Below are 21,559 nucleotides of genomic sequence, written 5' to 3'. Positions count from 1 at the left end.
ACTAACATTGTTGTAAAACATTTAAAATCTGTTTTCTACTTAGAATGGTGTAATAGTTGTTTCCTTTTACTGGTTATTTAAAAAATAAAGGTACATATTCACTTATTGCAGTGTTTGAATCAAATCAGACAAGAATCAAAAATCCATCCATAACATGAACAGTGAAAAAATAAATATAAATTTAAAAAGTGAATTCAAATGTCCTTATTTCCACTTAAAAGTGCTTTAAACAGCTTGAATAGTTACAATCAAATACCAGTAAATGGATTTGAAATATTACAATTCCACACAGAAGTTGTATATTAGTTTGACTACATTAGTCATGATTAAAACTGAACTCAAAAATGAATCCAAGTCAGCCCAACTCCACCTTGAAGTGATGAGAACAGTTTAAGTTGTTTAGGCACAGGATCAACATCAAATGAATCGTACAGAGTCAAGTTAACGATCCCTGTTAAAATTGAGCAGCTTAATCTGAGACAGGAGCCAAAACACTTACTAGCACTGCACCAAAACCTGAATATCGAATACAAGGCATTTTTGTTATCACAGTGATAACTCTAAAGTTCAACTGGAGCTTCCACATGACTTTTTCCTCTCACTCTGATCTCTTCTCCACTGTCACCTTAAAATAAAGTTAAGGTTCTTCTTTAGGGAAACCAGCATCACCATCACCTTTTCCTGGATCTTTTTTACCTCATCACTTTCTGGAGGGTGTTTATCTTTCTTCTTGCAAATTGTGCTTCATTTACGACAGCTAACGTAAATGATGGATTAGGCTGATCAGATCAAATTGCTGATCTCTGATCAATTAAAAATGCTTGTATATGCTCCAATGCCATACACACAGTCGGGATCAAAATGAATTAAAACAGCATTTATATTTTAAAAACCAAATGCAAATAGAAGTTGTTTATATAATGAGCTGAACTCCGAATCACATGAATTTTAAGCGGATCTTTCAAGACAGTGAACATAACAGCACTGGTTATTTTGTTCTTTTCACTTTAATTTTTTACAAATACATTTATTGATATGTATATAAAGGTTTACAGAAAAAAATACAACCAATTATAACTGCTAATTTCTTAAAAAGAACTAAACATACCAGTGATTGGAGATAATCTTAAACATTTTTCTGATGTTCATGTTTTGATGGCAGATTGTGTCATGTTATCTACATGTTTATAATTCATCAGTATTTTCAACTGACTTGGGAGCTGCACTGACTGAGATGGCCAGTTGCCCACCCTTGTTTTAAAGTTTAAATTTGGTAATAGTTTCTTCAGACTTATTTTATGAGGATATTTTTCAAACATGCATTCTAAATTAATTATATAATGTTGGCAAATATCTTTTTCTATCAATACGTATAGATTACTATGATTGTTTTTTGTGTTGTTAAGCCTTAGTTAACGAATTTGTCAATGAGTCACAACTGAGCAGGGATATAAATAAATCCTGAATTGAATTAAAGAGCAGTTCATATGACAATGAAATGGCATTATCAGTTCGGCTGTTGATTGAAGCTTGCATTTACTTCAACTTTCAAAAGAGCAAACAAAAAAACAAAAAACATCACATATCATGAAGTGAAATTGTACTGTGGCTGGATTTTTTTTTTTACCAGCAGAACACAATTTAATGATAACACTGTATCATTTATAACTTACAGAAGCAGAAAGATTTCACTTTTGAAAAACCCCTGCTTCATCATTTTTATAGATGTTGATTAGTTTTGATCAGTAATGATAGAAATGATAAACTACAAGGGGTGCACCATACTGATGTTTAACATCAGTGTCGGCCCAGTTAACAAGCATTGGCTATTAGCAAAAATGTTTATCTGTTGTGTCAAATCAATTTAAGGCAGGCATTTAGTTCACCTAACTGCTGAATCAAATAAGAGATTTTTGAATGGTCACAGGAAGTCACCTGTTGAACAAATTCTGATCTGTTCCATGGTCAAATGCAGAGAAAAACTAAACTGCCGCTTTCTTAAGGGTACCCCCTTTCTTGTGACATTCAAACTCATGTTTGATTTCATGCACATAAACATGAAGCACTGGTATTCCAGCGCTGTGGTGTGTCCCACTTTTGCTCCTGTAGTAGGTCAGTCCAGGTAACAAAGCTAAAAGCTAAAATTGTCAGAAGAGACCCAAATAATGATCAGTGTCAGTTAAAGAAAATATTGAAAGTCTATAGAGACAGAAATCTCTGTATTTGGTGTGGTAATGGAGCTTTGTAACTCAGGTCTACACATTTATTGTGCACTAGCTTAGCATGGTTAAAATCTTAAAACCATGTGATGAAGACCATGTAGGGGTCTGTGTGACTCCTGCTGTCCTGAGCCGGCTGTGCTGCAGAGAGGCCCGACTGCTGCTGCACATGCTCTCTCTCTGTGAAGTGAAGAGACGGCAACAGCAAGCTGCCTAACCTCCACAATAACCGCCTTATGTAATCACTCTGGTTAGAGACAGACCAAAATAGCCCAGACTGAGCAGCCCTGCCCTCTTGTGGCAACCAGCTGCCATAACAGTGGCCTGCTGAGCCTCTACAGGGAGTCAGACATAGCGGCCTCCATCTGCAGCATCCTGTGTAGTTCACAACAGTTTGAGCTGAAGCAGCAAAATGAATGTTATAAATGAATGATGCTAGGGTTGTTTCATTTGATTTAAATGTTGAATCAGATGGTTGATATTGTGTTTTGATTGGTGTAGCCTTAAAGGGGTTATGTAGTTCTCTGTGCGAAAAGCTTTGGTGTTTGCTTGGTTTGATACAGGATTTCTGGCTACAGGATGTTTTTTTAAGTCATTATCTATGCTGTTAGTCTGCCTCTAACTTTCTTCCCTTGCAGCCCATACAACTGGAATCAAATTAGGTGTACAAATCTAACCCTGTCTTTTTTCTCTTTTTCCAGTTTCCTTGACAGAATTGACTCTGTAAGACAGAACGACTACACACCAACGGACCAGGTCAGTCCTCTAATTACTGTCCTCAGTTTTTTTTTTCTTTAACAATTCACCTCCAAAAGCCTGCTTCCATCTTTTTTACTGACCTGGATGTCTCCTGTCTGTGTTTTGACAGGACCTGCTACGCTGCCGAGTGTTAACTTCAGGGATTTTTGAGACGAGGTTCCAAGTAGACAAAGTGAACTTTCAGTAAGTACTGCTCGTCTCCTTGCATACGTTTAATGTTTACATATAATGTCTGTCCCGATTTCTTAAAGGATGAGCATTAGATATTTGTAGTCATATATTCCAGAGGTTCTTAGAGTGAGGCTCCATATCCATAAATCACTCACTAACAGAATTTATGATCATTTGCATCATGATTGCCATACATTCTCTGTTTCAAAATAAAATGAAACATCCTATCAGATGGGAGCTCTTGGAAAAGTCTCATAAAAAACTGACTAATTTTGGTCCTCTAAGTAAAAACGTTTAGAAAAAACTGACTTCAGTGCCCAAAGACTTTATATTTTTATGGCTCCTCTTGTGTACCTCTTTTTCTTACATTTATGAAGAATAAAGAAAACAGTACAATGACATTTAAAAAGTAAAGCAAGGGATTAAAAGAAAATAAGCAAATCTTGACCATTCAGAATTTTCACGTAACGTCAGACTCTTGTGGAACTGCCTTTCTGCTTAGCAAGAAAAGCGCCCTGTACAGAGAAGTTGACGGCCTTGGCTGCTATCAACGTGTTTCAATGAGTTTTACTTTAATTTATTGTTCACTTGAAAGCAAACCAACAAGGAGACGAGCCCAGGTTTTACTTCTGCAGAATTGTATCTAAAAAAGAAGAGAGAAAAGGAGAAAATAGTTTATAGCAGTGCTTTTAGATGCTTTGCTGTTTCTATGGGTTAGAACTGACAGTAGCAGCAGACAAACTTCCCAATCCTACAATCAAAAAAGTGTCAACTTGATCAAAATGACTTTAACATTACTACCCCAGAGCAATGATTTAAATTATGGCCTAGACTGATCCTGATACTCCTGTTCCATAGTTAGTCTTAAGTAGTTAGCACTAAGCTATGCTTCTTTCAAGACAAATTTCATGTCCGTCTCTTGCCAAACGCACAAGTGATTGACCCAGTCAGATCAACAAAGCACAAGTTGTCTGTACTTTTGTAGGCTTTCATCATGTACAGGTTAGAGGAAAGACTCTCCATAAGAATATGTGGGCATCACTAAAGTGAAGTTCTTGCGAAGGCTTTGCTGTTTCTAGTGCCTTGAATAATGTCCCACATGCTGTATTAGGGTAATAAGTGCCCAGAATTTACAGTTCAAATTAAGGGCGCACAGTTCAAATTAAGGGCGCACTCACACTAGGCCATCCATACCGTGCCGTATTCTAACCGTGCTAAAGCCCATTTGACCCCCTCCCCTGTCCCCCCTTTGGCCCGCACTCACACTGCACAACACATCCAGGCCTGGGCACGGATACGTCACGGGCTGATGTCATCACACGAAGCATCCACCGTTGATGGACTTACACTTGTTGTTGACTCAGTATAGGGCTGGGCGATATGGCCTAAAATTGATATCCCGATATGTCAAGATATACGACATATATTGCAATATTTTTAAATGGCCTCTCAGCAGCTGTATTTAATTTGGCTCCAAATGGCACCAGTTTGGTGATAAAAATAGACTGTTCTGTTGGATTTTTAATAAAATTGTTTGCAGAGGGGAGCAGGTGGCCTAGTGGTTAAAGGCGCTCCCCATGCATGCGGGCGGCCAGGTTCGAATCCGGCCCGAGGCCCTTTACCGCATGTCTCTCCCCCACTCTTGACCCTGTTTCCGACTCTATCCACTGTCCTCCTCTATCTAATAAAGGCACAAAAGTGCCCAAAAAATAAATCTTAAACAAAAAAAATGTTCTCAGAAAGTAAAAATCAATATAAAGTCAAATTTAGCAGTTTTATTTTGAAAAGGTCTTTTATTTTGGCTTGTCTGGAGGCGGGACCATTTTAGCTCCTTGTTGTCAGTGTTTTGAACTGTTGGGCTGAGATAAGTCTCCATTGTTGTGAAGAAGTGGATCACATTTATCCGTTGCTGGGCCGTCTTCTCTCTGACATGTACGACTCTGGCAGGGAGTTTTCAGCAAAATGCTCACCCCCAGGCAAATCTCCTATTCTGGGTTAAGTGGCGTTTCAACAACACTGGGCTCATGTCTTTAGCGATGTGTTGTGTTACTGCTGCTGTCATCTCGGAGTCAATTGTGGCGTATTTTAACGAATACCTCATGAGTTCAACCTCTTCCTTTTCAAAGTGAAACGACTGCTCAACGCTGCAGATCCAGCGCTGTTTCTCATTGACTGTCTCAAAAGTCAGCTAACTCCCCGCTAACTAGCCACGCTGCTCTGTTTACCTTCCTCTCCCTTGCTTCTTGCCGCTAAAGCGCATGTGCAGAGGAGTTTTCTGGATGGGCGGAGGAGAGAGAGTGAGCTCTCTGCTGTGAGAGATGCGTTCAGGGACATGGGAGAAGCGAAACTCCAGCGAGAAATCCACGCTGACGGCTCAAAACTTCCACATAATTTATACTCGGATATTTGCGATGTAGTCATTTTATACACCATGGGTGGCAAAAGCCACGATACATCGAGTATACTCGATATATCGCCCAGCCCTAACTCAGTATACATAAGTGTTGTTTTTTGGCTGTAAAAGAGCAACAGATCTATACGGTATCTGATCTGACACCAGAATTATTTCAGCTGACCTGGGATCAGTAGGCTACCTTAACTATACAGAGCCCAGTGAGGAGAGAGAGGAAGCGGTTCATTTTTTCATTGCAACGAGAGCAATTTTAACCATTTGATAAAAGCTGGAGGTGACAACACCACAGGATTAATAAACAATGTTTCGTTCAAACACTTGTCTCACACACTTGTCAGTGTATTTGGCAGACTCTCCTTTACGCACGGAGGATAAAAGGTGTTTGTTATCCTGTGAGCTGCTGTTTGTGGCACAGTCAAGGGAAGAAGCTTTATTTCACAAAGCAAAAAAAATCTCTCACAGTGGTAAAAGCCTGACTTTGCTAGAAAATGGTCAGGAATGTGGACTGGACTGGGATCCATTAGAACAAGGTTGTAGTGAAGAAGTGTGAAGTTAAATTCTTCAGCTCTTATAAAATTTTTGTAACTTGTTAAAATACAATGAGACAATATATATAGTTCTCACCATCTTTCTAGGAAAATCCTGCTGTCTTTAGCATGCAGCTGCTGCCTGGTGTGCTCTCTGCGCTCTTGGGCAGGTCCTCTTGTTGTTACTTCATGTTATGTCACATTCCCACGCTTGTGCTACTTCATTTGCATCCGTGCCATGCCTAGGCCCACCTCGTCCTTCCGTGCTGGGGCGGCGAAGCGTGTTGCATGGAACGATTGCACTCACACTGGCCAAACGTACCGGACTTTAGACTAAAACGGGCCCAGGCACGGTACGGATGGCCTAGTGTGAGTGTGCCCTATTATCTTCATAGTCCTGTAGTTGCCATTGGTTGTAAACATGCATCGCTTTGAAGTGATGAGAATTTGAAAATCCTTTTCTGCAGCTAGGGATGAGTATCAAAGACAGAGGCTGTCATTGAGCCGCCAAACTTTTTTTCGTAAAGGATTGAAACCCAACCCTAGCTGCAGCTCTACATTGTAGTCAATGGTAGCTGCTTCTTTCCTAAACTTTTTGTGTCCTTCAGGCTTTCATACTGGTAAGGTGACTTAAAGCTATAAATTAAGCTGATAAGCACTGCGAATGAGCTTACATTTATGGGATATTTTGGTTGGTTTTGTTATTTGATATGTTGTATGTTTTGGTTCTTGGTAATTGTAGTGGACTTAGCATCCAGTGATTTCAGTGAGCATTGCCAAGAAGGACTTGCTGATCGTACTGACAGGGAAGCTAGGCTATTAAGAGCAACCCATCCAGGTACTTTGCCCAAATGATCCCACCCCCGCTCCGTTCTGGAGGAAAACATTCCATAAAAATGAACAAAAGATTTGGTCTTTAGGGATTTAAAAGCTTTAAATATGAAAACTGTACAGTTAAAAATATTATTGGGAGCCAAAAACCAATTGCCATCGGGATAAACATATAATACAGGCTATATATGAAAAAATACTTACATCATAACAATATGAAATAAACAAAATTATAGATGTACATAATGGTGTGTTTAGGCTTTCTCCACCAAACTGGACAAACAGTCCCATCTTGTACCTGGAGATGTCATAAACCAACATCACTTACCTTATGTGTGTTGGATCTTAACACTTAAATGTGGTTAATAGGTTAGTGAATGTGTGAAAAAAGCTGTTAACAGGTAGACAGACTACAGTTGTCACAGAGCGATCGCTAGCTTAAAGTCATTAAGAACATAGCACCAGTCCAACATTTGCCTGCTTTACTCCTCTCTAGTTTCAGCCAAAAGACACAGAACTATTCTTTGACAATCTTTTGTCATTTGAGAATAACAAAACATGCCTCACATTATGGCTTTTTAATAGGTTAAAGCCTAAAACATAACAAAATCGCTTCTAAACACATCGGTACCCATTTTTCCAAACCTCCTACTATTCAATCTGAGGGCTTGTTTTCCCCCAAAATGGAGGTGTGGTCATATTTCAAAGCAGTAGATGATTTTCAATGCTCACATTCATACATCAAAACAGATGGGTACAGTTTTTATGTTCATAATTTAGTGATTTTAAGTAAAGATTGGCCAAGAAACAGTCCTTTTGAAACAATATTGGCCTAAATGAGCACTATCAAAAAATTCTCAAGCATTTGATTTGTCACCCAGAAAGACTCTGTGTTTTGGATTATTTCGCAATGCAATATTCGGCTACATGTTCTTACGCCACATTGCACCATCATCATCATCTCCTGATCAGCTGTTTGGGCATTCAGGCTTCAAAAGAGACAACAGATCAACCAAATCCTGGACACAAGACAGGAAGTCAACAGTCAGAGCTACAGTCTGTCCTTGTTGTATTCTCTTACCTTCAATTTACTTTTAAGGAGTACTTTTAAAGATTTAAAGAGACCCCAAAGCAATCCACACAACCTTACAAACAAACCCGATTGGAAAAAAAGATGAAAATCAGCTTGCTTTTACTTTGTTCTACTTATTTCAGAGGAAATATCCACATGCCCATTTAAGGAAATATGTTTTTCATGTGCAACAAATTTGGCTAACCAGCTCACTCATTCCTAAGAAATTGGCACTCCTCTGGCCTTTTCCACCATTCTGCCACTAAATATGACCAAGGGACACGCTATTTACAAAACATTTGATTGAGGCTTCTTCTTGCATCATCCATGCACAAACAACCCCTGTAAAGAATTCCCTCTTGGGTGTTGTTGCTATATTTACCTCGGCCTCGTGTTAGGGGCCTGAAATTTCAAAGAACAAAGCAACGCACCCCAGCATGCTCGGCGGCAGAAAGCGTCATCTCTGTGCCTAAAACTGTAGGACGACTGTCTGTGGTCGACCGGTGTGATTTCTGAGAAAGTCAAGAGCCTTTGCTCGCTGCTCGCAATTACAGTTAGGAGTAAATGTTTTGTAACTGCTCTGATGATGTCAGATGAGATGACCCATTTCCGCAGTCACAGACACAACAGACTTATTCTACCGTCTGAAACGGGCCTTTGTATCAAATTATATCATCCTGAATGATTGATGTGAAAACTCTGGGACATGACTTCCCTTTGGGTGTGCACTTTTTATTATTCAGCTTTGATGATTTCCACCCAGAGAGGGTCGCACAGGGTACAAGTAACTCTCTTTTCCCCATAAATCGATTATTTATGTTGCCAGACTTGTCCCTTTAAGATACAGGATCTCTTCTTGTAAGACAGATTCATGTCAATAAAGATCTTTAGCAATGATCTTAAAGTACAGTGCTTAACAAATTTATTAGACCGCCACCCAAAGTAAGGTTTATGCCACAGCTGTCCTAAATCAACAGCATTGGTAATTACCAAAATCATTTTTTATGTTTCTGCAATGGTTAATACACCAATATGTAGAAGCTCTTTAACCCAAATGATATTTTTAATGCTAAAATATAATTATTATTATCCATGAATTTTCAAATTTACTGATTTACAAAAAAACTGAAAAAATAGTAAAGCACATTAAAATTTCTTGATTAATATGTCAAATTATAGTTATTTACTTGCATTCCTGAACAGAAAAATGAGTTTTAGTGGTTGAATGTTATGCTTGATTGATTTCTGACTTCTCAGAGAAGCCCAGTGAGCCGGCTCAAATTTGGGTCTAAAAAGGTGAATTCAGTTTGAAATTCCTTATTTCTGTCCAAAATGGTAAAACGTGGAGAGTTCACTGAAAATGAAAGAGTCCACATTAAAGCACTTCATGATGCTGGATGGTCTCTGAGAAAAATATGACAGATGGTCTAATAAATTTGTTAAGCAGTGTATGTCTCCTTGCATGCATGGATAAACCGTATTCAAGCTAGCAAACTGTAGCGTAATGTAAATCTAAGTGAGTGTGGTTATGTTTTTTTCTGACCTAGTATTTTGTCTTCTCTCTCCATAGCATGTTTGATGTTGGAGGCCAGAGAGATGAAAGGAGAAAATGGATCCAATGCTTTAACGGTGAGACTTCCACCTTCTTTACTTCAAATAGCCGTGCTGTACACCTTTTTTGTCGTATTTTCGGACAGCTTGCAGCATCACATAACCTTTTATCTCTGGGTTTATTCCTGATGTATTTCCTCCCTTATCCTCACAGACGTCACTGCTATCATCTTCGTGGTGGCCAGCAGCAGCTACAACATGGTAATAAGGGAAGACAACAACACCAACCGGCTACGGGAAGCCCTGGACCTCTTCCGCAGTATTTGGAACAACAGGTGGGTCAGAAACATGAATGAAGTTTGAGCAAATTGGTTACATTCTTTTAGCTGTGAGAACCAGGAGGATTTTCTCTTCTGTTTGTCTTCTTTCTTGCATTATGTTCCATTCATGATATCAGGGCTTGAATAAGTCACATGAATGTCTGTGCTCCTAAATCAAACGGTCATACATATGTGATCTCTGGAATGCAACTTATAGGGAGTCTTTTTTTAAATTCCTCTCTCCGTTTTTCCACAAGGATTGTCAAGATACTATCATTTAAGTCTAATAAAATTCTAGGAAGAAGCAAACTATCCAGATAACAATAAATAATACAAGTCCTAGGCACCCAGTGTTGGTTAATTTCTTGCTTCTCTTTACTAAAACTAGCAAGCCGACTTCTTCAAGCTGTTTAAATTGCACAAATACATTGTCAAATTTTCAGTGAAATTTTGCTGATGTATTTGTATATTTAATGACTCACTCCCATGTGGCAATCCATACCTTGCCCAAGCATGCTCAAGCCCTAAAATCTAGTTTGTTTAACCAGTGTAAGTGCTCCACACTGAAGCACAGAACACTTCCTTGGCCCTGGCACGGATGGAAGAGAAAGGCTTTGGCATGATACAATTGCTTGTGCATGGTCAAAAGCATGTGTACTTGATTAACCTGACGTTTAATCAATGCAGCTGTTCCTCTTGACAGTCATTTGAAAAGATGGCAGACTGTTAAGCAGGGGTCAGACTATTTTTTAATTTTGTCTGTTATGACTTGCACTGTGTGATTATTTGTCTAAATAATCCCTAAGTGTGTGGTACCAACTCGATTATTTCTGTGTTTCAAATCACGTTGTAGCACCCCAGACCTTGAATCATAAATATCAGACATGATTAATCTTTACGATTCTGGGTTGTAACGCCTCTGACCCACAACAACCAATGAGAGTGAGCAGACTGGGTAGCATCACCAGCTGGATCTTTCTTACTTTCACCGTTTACAAACATCAACACAGCTGTATCTATATTCCAGCCAGGATTTCATCCAGATTCTTTCACTTGTTTTATGATTTTTGCTGCAACTGTAACACATGCCTGGACTGCCATGAAGTGAACAACGTGCTGTGATGTTGTCTATTTTTCTCCATTGTCCTGTAAACTGTGTTAATCATATTATAACTTGATGTCGTATCCGTACCAAGGTCTGGTTGGGCTTGAAGCAATGTAAGCCCAAGCCAGCAGGGGACTGGGGAGGGGGCAAAGGCATGCTTTAGCATGGCATGGGGCAAGTAGGCCTACTTTGAGAGTGTCCAAAGACAGTTGAATCATGAACATTGACTTTAACTGAGTCAAGTGAGGTCTGCAGGTCTTTAGATGTTGTTCTGGGTTATTTTGTGACTTCCTGGATCGGTCCTCAATACACTTTTGGAGTAAGGCTGGAGTCAACCAAGTGGAGAAAGCCATCATATATCAAAATTGCTAATGACATATATATGATATTAAAAAAACACCCTAAAAAAGATGAACATTGTCATGCAACCAGAATCAAAACCTTAAAAACTACTGGTGAAATACTAAGTAAATGTACTTAGTCTTTGTTTGACTGTCGTGATGTGTTTATAGATCCTTGAGTAACTCTGCATACGTTACTAACACCCATTCTTCATGTTGTTTGTTTTCTAGATGGTTACGCACTATATCGGTCATATTATTCCTGAACAAGCAGGACATGCTGGCTGAGAAAGTATTAGCTGGAAAATCCAAAATTGAAGACTACTTCCCTGAATATGCTCGCTACACCATACCAAATGAAGGTTTGTGTCTTTTTCACTCAAATAACTTCAGTAGTCACATGCTTTATGTCGATACTTGCTGTTGTCGTTTACATTGTTTTGTTGTTTTTTAGCAACTCCTGAACCTGGTGAGGACCCAAGAGTGACAAGAGCTAAGTTCTTCATCCGAGACGAGTTTCTTGTAAGTATCACTGGTTGTGTTGACTGTTAGAAAGGAGAGAAGTTAATAAATGAAGAGTCTTCATAACTCCGAATAATAGCAAACAACAGACAGTATGAACAGAGCAGCCATTTTCTTGTGACATCACGCTCAGGGCGGGAACCTAAAATGTTATTATCATGTCTTACTGCTTTATTGGGGTGGTTTTTAGTCATACAAAGGCTAAGAATCTAACAAATGTTTTTTTTTCTCCTCCTCATTAATAAGAGATTACAAGATGATAAGAGTACTAAAATTCCAGAGTGTTGACAGACTACAGTCACGGTAAAAATATAGTTTTCTGTTATCTTCCATCTGAAGACTGCTCACACCGTGTGCTAACATGGAAGGATCAGATATTGCATCTTTCAATCTTGCTGTCCACACTGCATCCATAATAAATGTAACTCTCCCTTGTAAAAAATATGACATCTAGCACTTTTAATTCAAATTCAGAGAAACAGAAGTGTGTCCCTAGTAATGAAGTTTTACATATTGCATGTAGAAGATAATTTGACACATATTTGACTCTCTAGTTTGACCCATGCCTCATTGTTAACATGTAAGGGGTGGAGTTATGGACTTAAACTGCTGCCAGTCAGTAGGGACGCTCTTAATGTTCTGGTTTCACTTTTGAGAAGCGGTTGTGTCGTCCATCTTTGTATTCTAGAAGAGCAACAGTAGAGCAGTGAATTTATGTAACCTAGAGAGAACAGGAAGAAGAGCAGTTTCTATCCACTTCATGTCTTATGACTAGGGGTGTGACGAGATCAAAACGCCACGAGATTTCTCGTCGTGGAAAAATCAATCTTACGAGATCAATATTGTGCAGACAGTAGAAGCAGCAGCTCTCGTCACAGAAAAAAATACCAAATTGGAAATTATAAAAGATCACAAAGATGCCCTGGAGACTTTAAAACTGTTCATGAGAGAGCTAATGAAGAAACGAAGCTGATTTATGACCCATTAAGATCACCGCTTCAACCCCCACCCCTTCCTCCGCATGCGCTACGTGGGGCCGCACATGATCCGCCTATGCATAATAAGTTCATCATAACGGTCCGAAATGATGAGATTCTGCTGCTGGTAACCTGTGCAGTCTCCATGAGGAAAATACAGCTTTTATTTAGCTCGTGTATGCGCACAGACTCACTTTTAGTGTCTCTTTTTGTGACTTTGTAAGTTTGAGTCGCTGCTTCCTCATGTCTCCTCGTCTCACCGTCTGTCAGTCACACATCCATCAGCTGTTGGCTGTGCGTATGATCAGTCAGAAGCTTCACATGGATAGCGTGACGGGCCATTTACTGCAGCGGTAAACGGCAAAACCTACTCTGTTGGAGCACCACAGAGTACACTGTTAGCTCCAAAAACGAAGTTTTAACCCCAGTTAAACGTGCCCTGCTTGATGTCTGACAGCAGACAAAGCAGAGACACTCACTCACCGACGCACACACATAACGCTCATCTGTGTGTCATGTCCAACACTGTCAAAGCTCATATGAGAAAAAAAGACCACTAAGTGATTAAAAATCTATTTCTCTAAATAACAGCAAATGTGTTATTGACAGAAATATTTCTTTTGAGTGTGTAAAATATGGATATCCTTAAAAAGGATGAGAAATAGTTTAATTTTACTGATGCAGCTCTTTATATTTCAGTCTGTTGTAAACTGTGCTTAAAGTACTTTCAAAATAATATAAATGCTTTAATTATATATAACTAAATATGATATTAAAAATAGTTATTGTTATTGTAGCAACGAGTGCATAGTGTCGTAAATTAATGATTTTGTAGACTGTTAAAATGAAAGGTTTGATTTAAAGAACATTAAAATATACAGTTTGAATCAGAATTAGACAAGACAAACTGTTTGGAAGCATCGATAGCCTATTCAGTACTTGGTTTAAACATTTCTGAATAGACCTGAATGCTTTGCAATTATGACTTTCAGTTGTATAAAGAACATATTTTCCTCCCAAGTATTTTTTTTTTTCCAAAATAAAAAAAGTTGTAAAATCTCATCTCGTCTCGTGTCTCATGGGCCTAAATCTCGTCTCATCTCGTGAGACAAGTGTCTCGTCACACCCCTACTTATGACCTTTTCTAATGTCTCCCCTCTGTGTCTCCTCCCTCAGCGGATCAGCACTGCGAGCGGCGACGGCAGACACTACTGCTACCCCCACTTCACCTGCGCCGTGGACACAGAGAACATCCGGCGGGTGTTCAATGACTGCCGGGACATCATCCAGAGAATGCACCTGCGGCAGTACGAACTCTTGTGATGGGAGACGGCCTCCGTCAGCCTTCTGTGTTCTTTCTCCACCATTCTGCATCCTTGACGAACCCTTCCTCCTTCCTCCTCCTCCTCCTCTCCCCAAAGAGACCCTCAACCACCCCTGACCACCCCTCCTGTCGAGGACTATGAAGTACTACTGAAGTGTGTCAAATCCTCTTCCTCTTCTTAACTTCTTAGCTTTTTGTACTTCTCTTTTTTTTCTCTGAGACAGTTTCATCCCCATTTCACCCACGTGAAAGCAAGTTTTGGGGGACAAAGTTGTTGCGTGCCGCTATTTTTTTTTTTCTTTTAATCCTTTTGAATGCCTTGATTTTGTCATTCCACTAAGCCTTGGGCTACCTCCTTTTCCCTCCTCTTTGTTTTCTTCTGATTTTTGGTTTTTTTTGTCATTGGACCTGGACTGGCAGGTGTGGAAACATAAAAACACCTACAGGACCTCAGTGTAGAGGCAGCGTGAGTGTGATAATGAGTGACGAGAAGGAGGAATGCCATGTGAGCGAACGCATGTGTGCGTGTGTTAAAGTTCATGTTGCCTGCTGGTTAAAGCTGGCATCACCACCATGACCTATCTACTTTTTTTTTTTCTTCTTCTTTTTTTTTTTTTGCCTCCTTCAACCCGCTTCTCATCTCTGCGTGGACGCCGACTGGACGGCGCCAAAGCCGGAGAAATGTACAGGAGCGTACAGAGGAGAGCCGTGTGGATGAAGAGATAAATGCACTTTGCATCAGGTTCCTTAATAACTTTTTTCAGTTTTTGTTGTTGTTTTTTTTTTTTTCTCCAGAGGAAGCATACACACAATGTAGCATCACAATATTTATTACCCTGTCACGATGTTAGCTTGCCGAGCTGCAGGGTGCGCCGAGCAGCCGAGAAGGCGTGTGGAGCAAAAGATTTCACAAAAAGTGGGAGACACGGGGCAGGAAATACACAAAGAAGGATTTGAAATGAAGGAAAAAGGGACTGAGCTCTCTGCACCTTAGCCCTGCTGCCTCCACAGACTCGGACCTGCCTCCTTTTTTTTTTTTTTTGTTTTTTTGTTTTTTCTTCCCCACACACAAACCATCCTTTTAGCGTAGAGATACTGATGGGAGGGGAGGGAGGGGGTTGGGAGAGAGAAATGTATTGTTCCTTTTTTTTTGTTTTGTTTTTTGTTAACTTGTACACTGTGCAAGATTGAATTATCCTGTACAGACTGTAAAATGTAATATTATTTTGTACAACTTAATTGAAAGAAAAACAAATCTACTTGTAGATCTTTGTGCCTTGATTATGGCTGTACCTGTAAATGAGCTCAGATGTAAGTATGTTTTCGACTGCGCTGTACAGCTTGATGTCAATCTCTATCAGCAGCGGAAGACTGCGGGTAGAGGACTTTCTCTGTAGAGTTTAGTTTTTTCTGGTTTATAAAAAAAGAGGAAATGCTGTTTAGTAAAAAATAAAAAAATAGGGAAAAAATCCTAAAAACCTGTATACATTATGCAAATTAACCACTTACCTGCAGTGAAGACCAGATGTTGCAGCGCCATGCCTTTTTGTATTTTGTTGGTTTTATTTTTTCCTCCTTTTAATCTTTTTTTTCCCTTTTTTTTGACTTTCACAGCTTTAAACAAACATTGGAAATCCATTGAAAGTGTCCAAATTGCAACCTGGTGTTGTTTTAATAGGAACCAACATTTTTTTTTTCGATATGAAGTGTGTCTGAGATCTGTACTGATGTGCGTGCCTGTGCGCATGTGTACATAAAACAAACATAGACTCACAGACGCATTGTGTGTATGTGCGTGTGCGAGAGAGCGAGCGTGCGTTGTGTGTAAAATTTTATAAATGTATGTACATGTAAATTTATAGGTCTATATAAATATATATGTACAATTATACATGTTTAATTATGTGTGTGCCTAGGTGTACATACCTATGTATGTATACGGTAAATATGTATACATACACACATAGGAAAGCATGTTTAGAATGGAGATGAATAAATGAGAGCGTGCAATATTAGTAATTCTTTGGTCCTTTGGAGCCACACTGATGGCACAGGCACTATGAATGTGTGAGCAGCACCCAACAAGACAAGCTCTTCTCCTTGTACAAACAGCATCAGCCTTTTCTTCTGCTACAGTACACGTCTATCCCCGACAGAGAGTGAACTGACTGGAGGTGCAAAAACCTTGTTTGGCCTGGGAGGATGATTAAATGACATTTTTATTTTCTTTAAATAAAGAGGCACATTAGAGGACTTTGCTTTATTTCCATCTTGGTGTCCACTTGTGTCCATGTTTGTTATCACTGAGCGTGTTTCTATTTGTTTTTACGTTTCAGGCTGTGTAGGAGCTTTTCCTTTAAAGGGTCACACAGATATTAGCTCAACGAGTGCGTTTACATGGACCCGAGTATCGAAGTTCTGATCAGGTTTTTAAGAATCCTGTTATGTGTCTTGGCATGCAAGGCCATCTTTGGGGGGAGGGTCTAAACTGAGGGCCCACAAAGGTCAGCAAACTCCTGGTCCATTGTAAAGTTAAGCTGTGGTATTTATTATACCTATTTTTAACCTGAATAATAACCACACAAAAAATGAATTTCATGTATTTATTCTGTGGTACAACATAGCCTTTTTCAGAATGTAAAACCCTTGAATTGGCTTTTTATTAATGATGTAAACAATGTGGATGGGCACATTGAACTTAATGATTAGGAAACTCTTGTCAGACTTCATAGCTAGGCCATGATGTGCAAAAATGTCAGGATGCATAAAGTAGAAGAAATTGAGACTACTTTTTTGGAAAAGAATAGAATAATTGTAAAAAGAGACAAAAAAGGGGTGAAAAGTAGAAAAAATCGGTTTACCCCTTGAAGCATGATAACTCAAATAATAGCCAGAAAATTCTCATTCATGGAACTGAGATGTTATTGAAATTACCAAAAGAAAAAAAAATTTAAAATTGCGATCAAATTTCACACATCACACAACTGATAATCCACTAGAGGGCTTTTTGCTTATCATTTATTAGATTGTATTTAAAAGGTTTTTTTAAATAATGTATTGATCATGTTGATTAGATAGAGGTCTTATAAAAGTATGTATCAATTATGATACAATAGGCTTTAAAGGGTTTAAATGGTAAGAAAAGGGCATACATTTGTTTCAAGTGGCAAAAAAGGACATAAAGCAGCAAAAATGGGCAAAAAAATGGTAAAAGGCAGCTTAAAAAGAAAGAAATGGACAAACAGTTGCAAAAAGCAGTAATTAAAAGATAAAAATGGGTGATAAAGAGCAAAAGCAGGATGAAAGTGGCAAAAATGGGTGAAAAGCAGCAAAAGAAGTTGCAGAAATAGGAATAAAATGGTAGAAATGGGTTGAAATGTGGCAAAAGGCGGCTAAAACAGACAAAAGTTGCAAAAAGATGTGGCAATAATGGGTGGAAAAAGTGGGGAAAGGGTTCAAAAGTAGCACAATTAAATACTTCCAAAATCAGAACTCTAATAGCAACATGAGTTAAGTGTTAGCCGGGATGAATGTTTGCACCAATGCTATCCATTCAGCACTCACACACTGACATCATCAATACATCACTACTGGGGCGGGTCTGTTAGCATGTAGCATCAAATTCTGATCTCAGAAACTGAGATAAGTGGTGAAAGAAGTTCAAGACCATCATACTCGAGTAAAAGTGCCGTTTCTTTGGTTCAAACTTACTCAAGTAGAAATCAAAGTTTTTGTCTATAAATCTACTCAAATGCTTAAAGTTCACTTAAAGTACTGAATACTGAGTAGCTATTTTTAATAGCCAGGGAGTTTGTACAGTGAAATGTGATCTTTCTTCAATTTGCAATAACACATAATGTGTCTGTATCCAAACAGGAAGTCAATGACATCTGAAGCAGGTTCACCCAGCATCATCAAATGGGCATGTACAGGTGTGTTTAATACACAGGTCACGTGACCAGTCATCAGTTAGCGCCCGGATCAGTCGGCATGACATAGGTAATACAGCAGTTACAAAAACAAGAGACAATAATAATGTGTTGTATATATATTTTAAAGGGAAAATTCATAATGAAAATATAAATTATTAAAACAAAAACATATAGATTATATCAGTTCATATTAATTTTCTAGATCAATCACCTCCTCGACCTATAGCTTAAAATCAGTTCCAATGATGGTGAAGCGTCTACCTCTCACTGAATAGGGAGTGAATGTGTGAAGTAGGGGACCAGTCTCATCTCTCCCACCTCTAGGTTTGGGTGTTACCCTTTCAATAACAACAAATTTCAGGGTCCAGGCTGACCTTTGACTTTTTTCCTTGTAGTGCCTTGTGAAGGCATAATCAATGTTACCATTTCTGATAGCAGCCTTGTGTTGTGCACTTCATAATTGGTAATTACTTTTGATTTGGCCTTCATACATCACACCACAAGGACTCAAGGAAGTCTGTTACCCTAAGTTTGAGGGGAAAAAATCCAAAAGGAAATGAAAAAAATTCAATGCAAAATAGTGGAATTTCAAAATGTGTAAAGAGTTACGGACTGATGCCAGTCAGAGATTTTAGAATTTCTGCGGTTTGTGTTGTTTAAAATAAACCTCACAGGCACCTGCACTAATAAAATGCATTTTGAGTTTGCGTTTGAAGGTACCAGCAGTTGTAGGTTTTATTGAAGTAGACAAATAGTGTTTGGTATTAATGCACTTGTTTCCACAGAGGAAGGCATGCTCTACCAAAACACACTAATTTTGACTTTAAGCTTAAACACTGATGGATTTAAACATCTAAAAAGCATAAAAAATCAGGATTGAAAGCCTTGTAAAAGTGAAAATATTAGCTGAAACCCCCAGATAGTCACACTGCATCGTACCTAATGAAGTGGACATGGGGTTGGGCAGTAGCTCAGGATACATACAGTATCTTAAACCTGTTAAACAGCATTGTTTTGGTATAAATACAGACCTTTCTCACCGCAGACATCTACGCTGTTGTAGCAGGAGAAGCAAATATGTCACTAAAAACATCATTCAGTTTGAAATCCATGTATCACAGTAAACTAAGTCAGCATGATCTAATTTTCATAGAAGCTTTACATTCACTAACATCAGATTATATTGAGCTATCATTGGAGTTTAACTGGAGATGGAGCTAAATATACACTAAAAATAAAATCAGATTAAACCTCCCATTAGGATAAAGAAAGGGTTAGGATACCAAAAGTTAAAAGTACAAAACCTGACCTGCAAAAACAAATTATAAAACATTTAATAAAGCAGAGTAAACAATCTGCTTACAGGAAAAAAGCCCATCCTCCATGAAAACACTAATGCAGCTAAGGTAGCTAAAACTACAGCTAAAAAAGCTACATTTTATATGTTAATAAGATAGCTACCTTGCATATGTAGCTAAAAGTAAGCTAACAGCTACATTTGTATGTTAATAAGATAGCTACCTTGCATATGTAGCTAAAACTAAGCTAACAAAGCTACGTTGGATACACAGATAACACAGCTCTGCAGCTAATGCTATGTCGTGTAAGAGCTGCAACACTAACAGCAAGCAAAGAGCAGAGGGATAACTTTTGTCTTTCTTCTTGAATGCTTTAATGTCGCTCTTTTAGCATAGCATGACATAAACTTTCTCTGCAGCTAAACGAACAATGCCATCTCATTACTTCGTGTCATAAAGCTATATCACTCCACCAGCTGTAATCGTGAGAAACCTGAAAGGTAAAGTGCACCACATGAGCTAGTTTCCCCTGACATTCAATTTCAACCTCAAAAGATGAATAGAAACTAATTAACTATCGGATCAAATAATGTTACTTACCCTTCTTAGTAAAAATAAAGATTTACAAAATAAAACTACAAAATAAATCTCATTTTCCCTTAGATAACAAAGCTATGTAGCTTAAGTGTTGACTTTAACTTTAGCTACATTAGTTATTAGCTTAAGCTATGTTTGCTAAAGCTAACATTGCTAAACGTAGCTACATTGGCTTACATAGAAATGTCATTTATGTAGCAAGCTTAGCTACATTAGCTTTGGCTAAAGCAAATGCAGCTAAAGCAAGTTACTGTTTGTCTAACTACTTCTAAAATGGGTCCATCCACCTTATTCCTGGGGGTCTGCTGTAGATATGAATATGGGTGGAACTTCTACTTCTGTTACTACTACAGTAACGATAAAGTAACAGTAATCACAAAAACACAATTCTTACTAAAGGGATTTAGAGTCAAGAGCGGTCATTTTGAAAGAAAGAAATATTCGCTGCAGTAAATACTGCTTCATTTTGATAAAATAAAGCTGAAACTTGTTAATTATACTATAATGCTCTGTACCTGTTACTCTGTTTGTGGTACTGATAGCGTGACAAAGTTAAATATATGTCTTTAACAACAGTGTTTTAAACATGTCTGCTGTCTAAATCCATCTGGGATATGATTTCAATATTCATTTATTTTTAATTCTAAATGAAATATTTGAGATTTATCAAATTAAAAAGTTGATAACTGGAGTCATGGATAGTAATATCAATATCATCCCCACCTTTCAAAAGGATTAGTTGGTGAAATAAGAGTTTCAACAACCCCACAAACTAAAAAGAGAAAATGTTATTGCTCTGATATTTTAACCTCCAAATGACTCTAATAATAATGTTTAATTAAAGTTCCATTAAGACAGAAAGTACCAGAAGTTGCACCCACGTTTCAAAGTATCATGGGGACTAGAAATGAGGTGGATAAATAATTTAATCCTGGACCTTTTTAAAAATGTATTTATGAAATTGCTTGGTCTGTAATGTTTGTAGTGTAGTTAGTACATGAACGAAACTATCAGACTTATAAAAATAATTTAAAGGTTGCTTTTTTTTTTTTTTAAGCAAATGACATCCCTTACGTTCTGACAGAGGCAGCGTCTCACAGTAGCGGTCTTCAAGAGAAGACATCAGAGATCTGTGGTCTGCAACTAGACCCCTTATGCCTTTTCAATTCATACAAAAATGTCAAATATTCTGTGATCATTTAAAATTACACTTATAGTTTTTATCTTTTGTAATGACCTCTTCACTTGTGAAACCTCCAGGGTCTACCAGAGGTCCACAGCCCACACTTTGGGAAGCACTGCTGTAGATTTTCAGCAGGTATGGCCCTAGACTCTGACTGTTAACATGCATGCTGAAATAAAAATCAAGCTGTGATGCAGCCAGTCTGAGACTGAGTTTAAGCAGGTATTACAAGTTTATCAAAGATATAAAAGCTACCTGTTTGTCCTCAGGGGGTGCCAAACTCAACACAAACTAAAAGTTCCTCACAGGAGCTTCAGGTTTTTGAAAAATAACCCCATGAGTAACACTTCCTCTGGTTCAGCAAAGACTGTAATGTGTCAGGAAAATGGCTTCCACAAACATTACTTCTTAAACTTT

At 38.4% G+C, this 21,559-nt stretch overlaps 1 protein-coding gene across 1 annotated transcript in view; it reads left to right on the top strand.

Moving 5' to 3' along the window:
* The window catches only part of LOC121520666 (guanine nucleotide-binding protein G(olf) subunit alpha-like), a 107,904-nt gene extending 91,522 nt beyond the window's left edge, over positions 1-16,382 (top strand). Inside the window, exons 6-12 of the mRNA XM_041804225.1 lie at positions 2,921-2,975; positions 3,088-3,161; positions 9,563-9,621; positions 9,758-9,878; positions 11,541-11,671; positions 11,764-11,831; positions 13,985-16,382. Of these exons, the coding sequence (XP_041660159.1) occupies positions 2,921-2,975; positions 3,088-3,161; positions 9,563-9,621; positions 9,758-9,878; positions 11,541-11,671; positions 11,764-11,831; positions 13,985-14,131 (655 nt within the window). The 3' untranslated portion in view covers positions 14,132-16,382. The remainder of the gene's footprint in view (positions 1-2,920; positions 2,976-3,087; positions 3,162-9,562; positions 9,622-9,757; positions 9,879-11,540; positions 11,672-11,763; positions 11,832-13,984) is intronic.
* Positions 16,383-21,559: the final 5,177 nt, after the last annotated feature.

This window comes from Cheilinus undulatus, linkage group 13, assembly GCF_018320785.1.
Source record: "Cheilinus undulatus linkage group 13, ASM1832078v1, whole genome shotgun sequence".
Lineage (NCBI taxonomy): Eukaryota > Metazoa > Chordata > Actinopteri > Labriformes > Labridae > Cheilinus > Cheilinus undulatus.
Note: the sequence above shows the minus strand (reverse complement) of the source record. Positions and strands in the feature narration are given on the sequence as shown.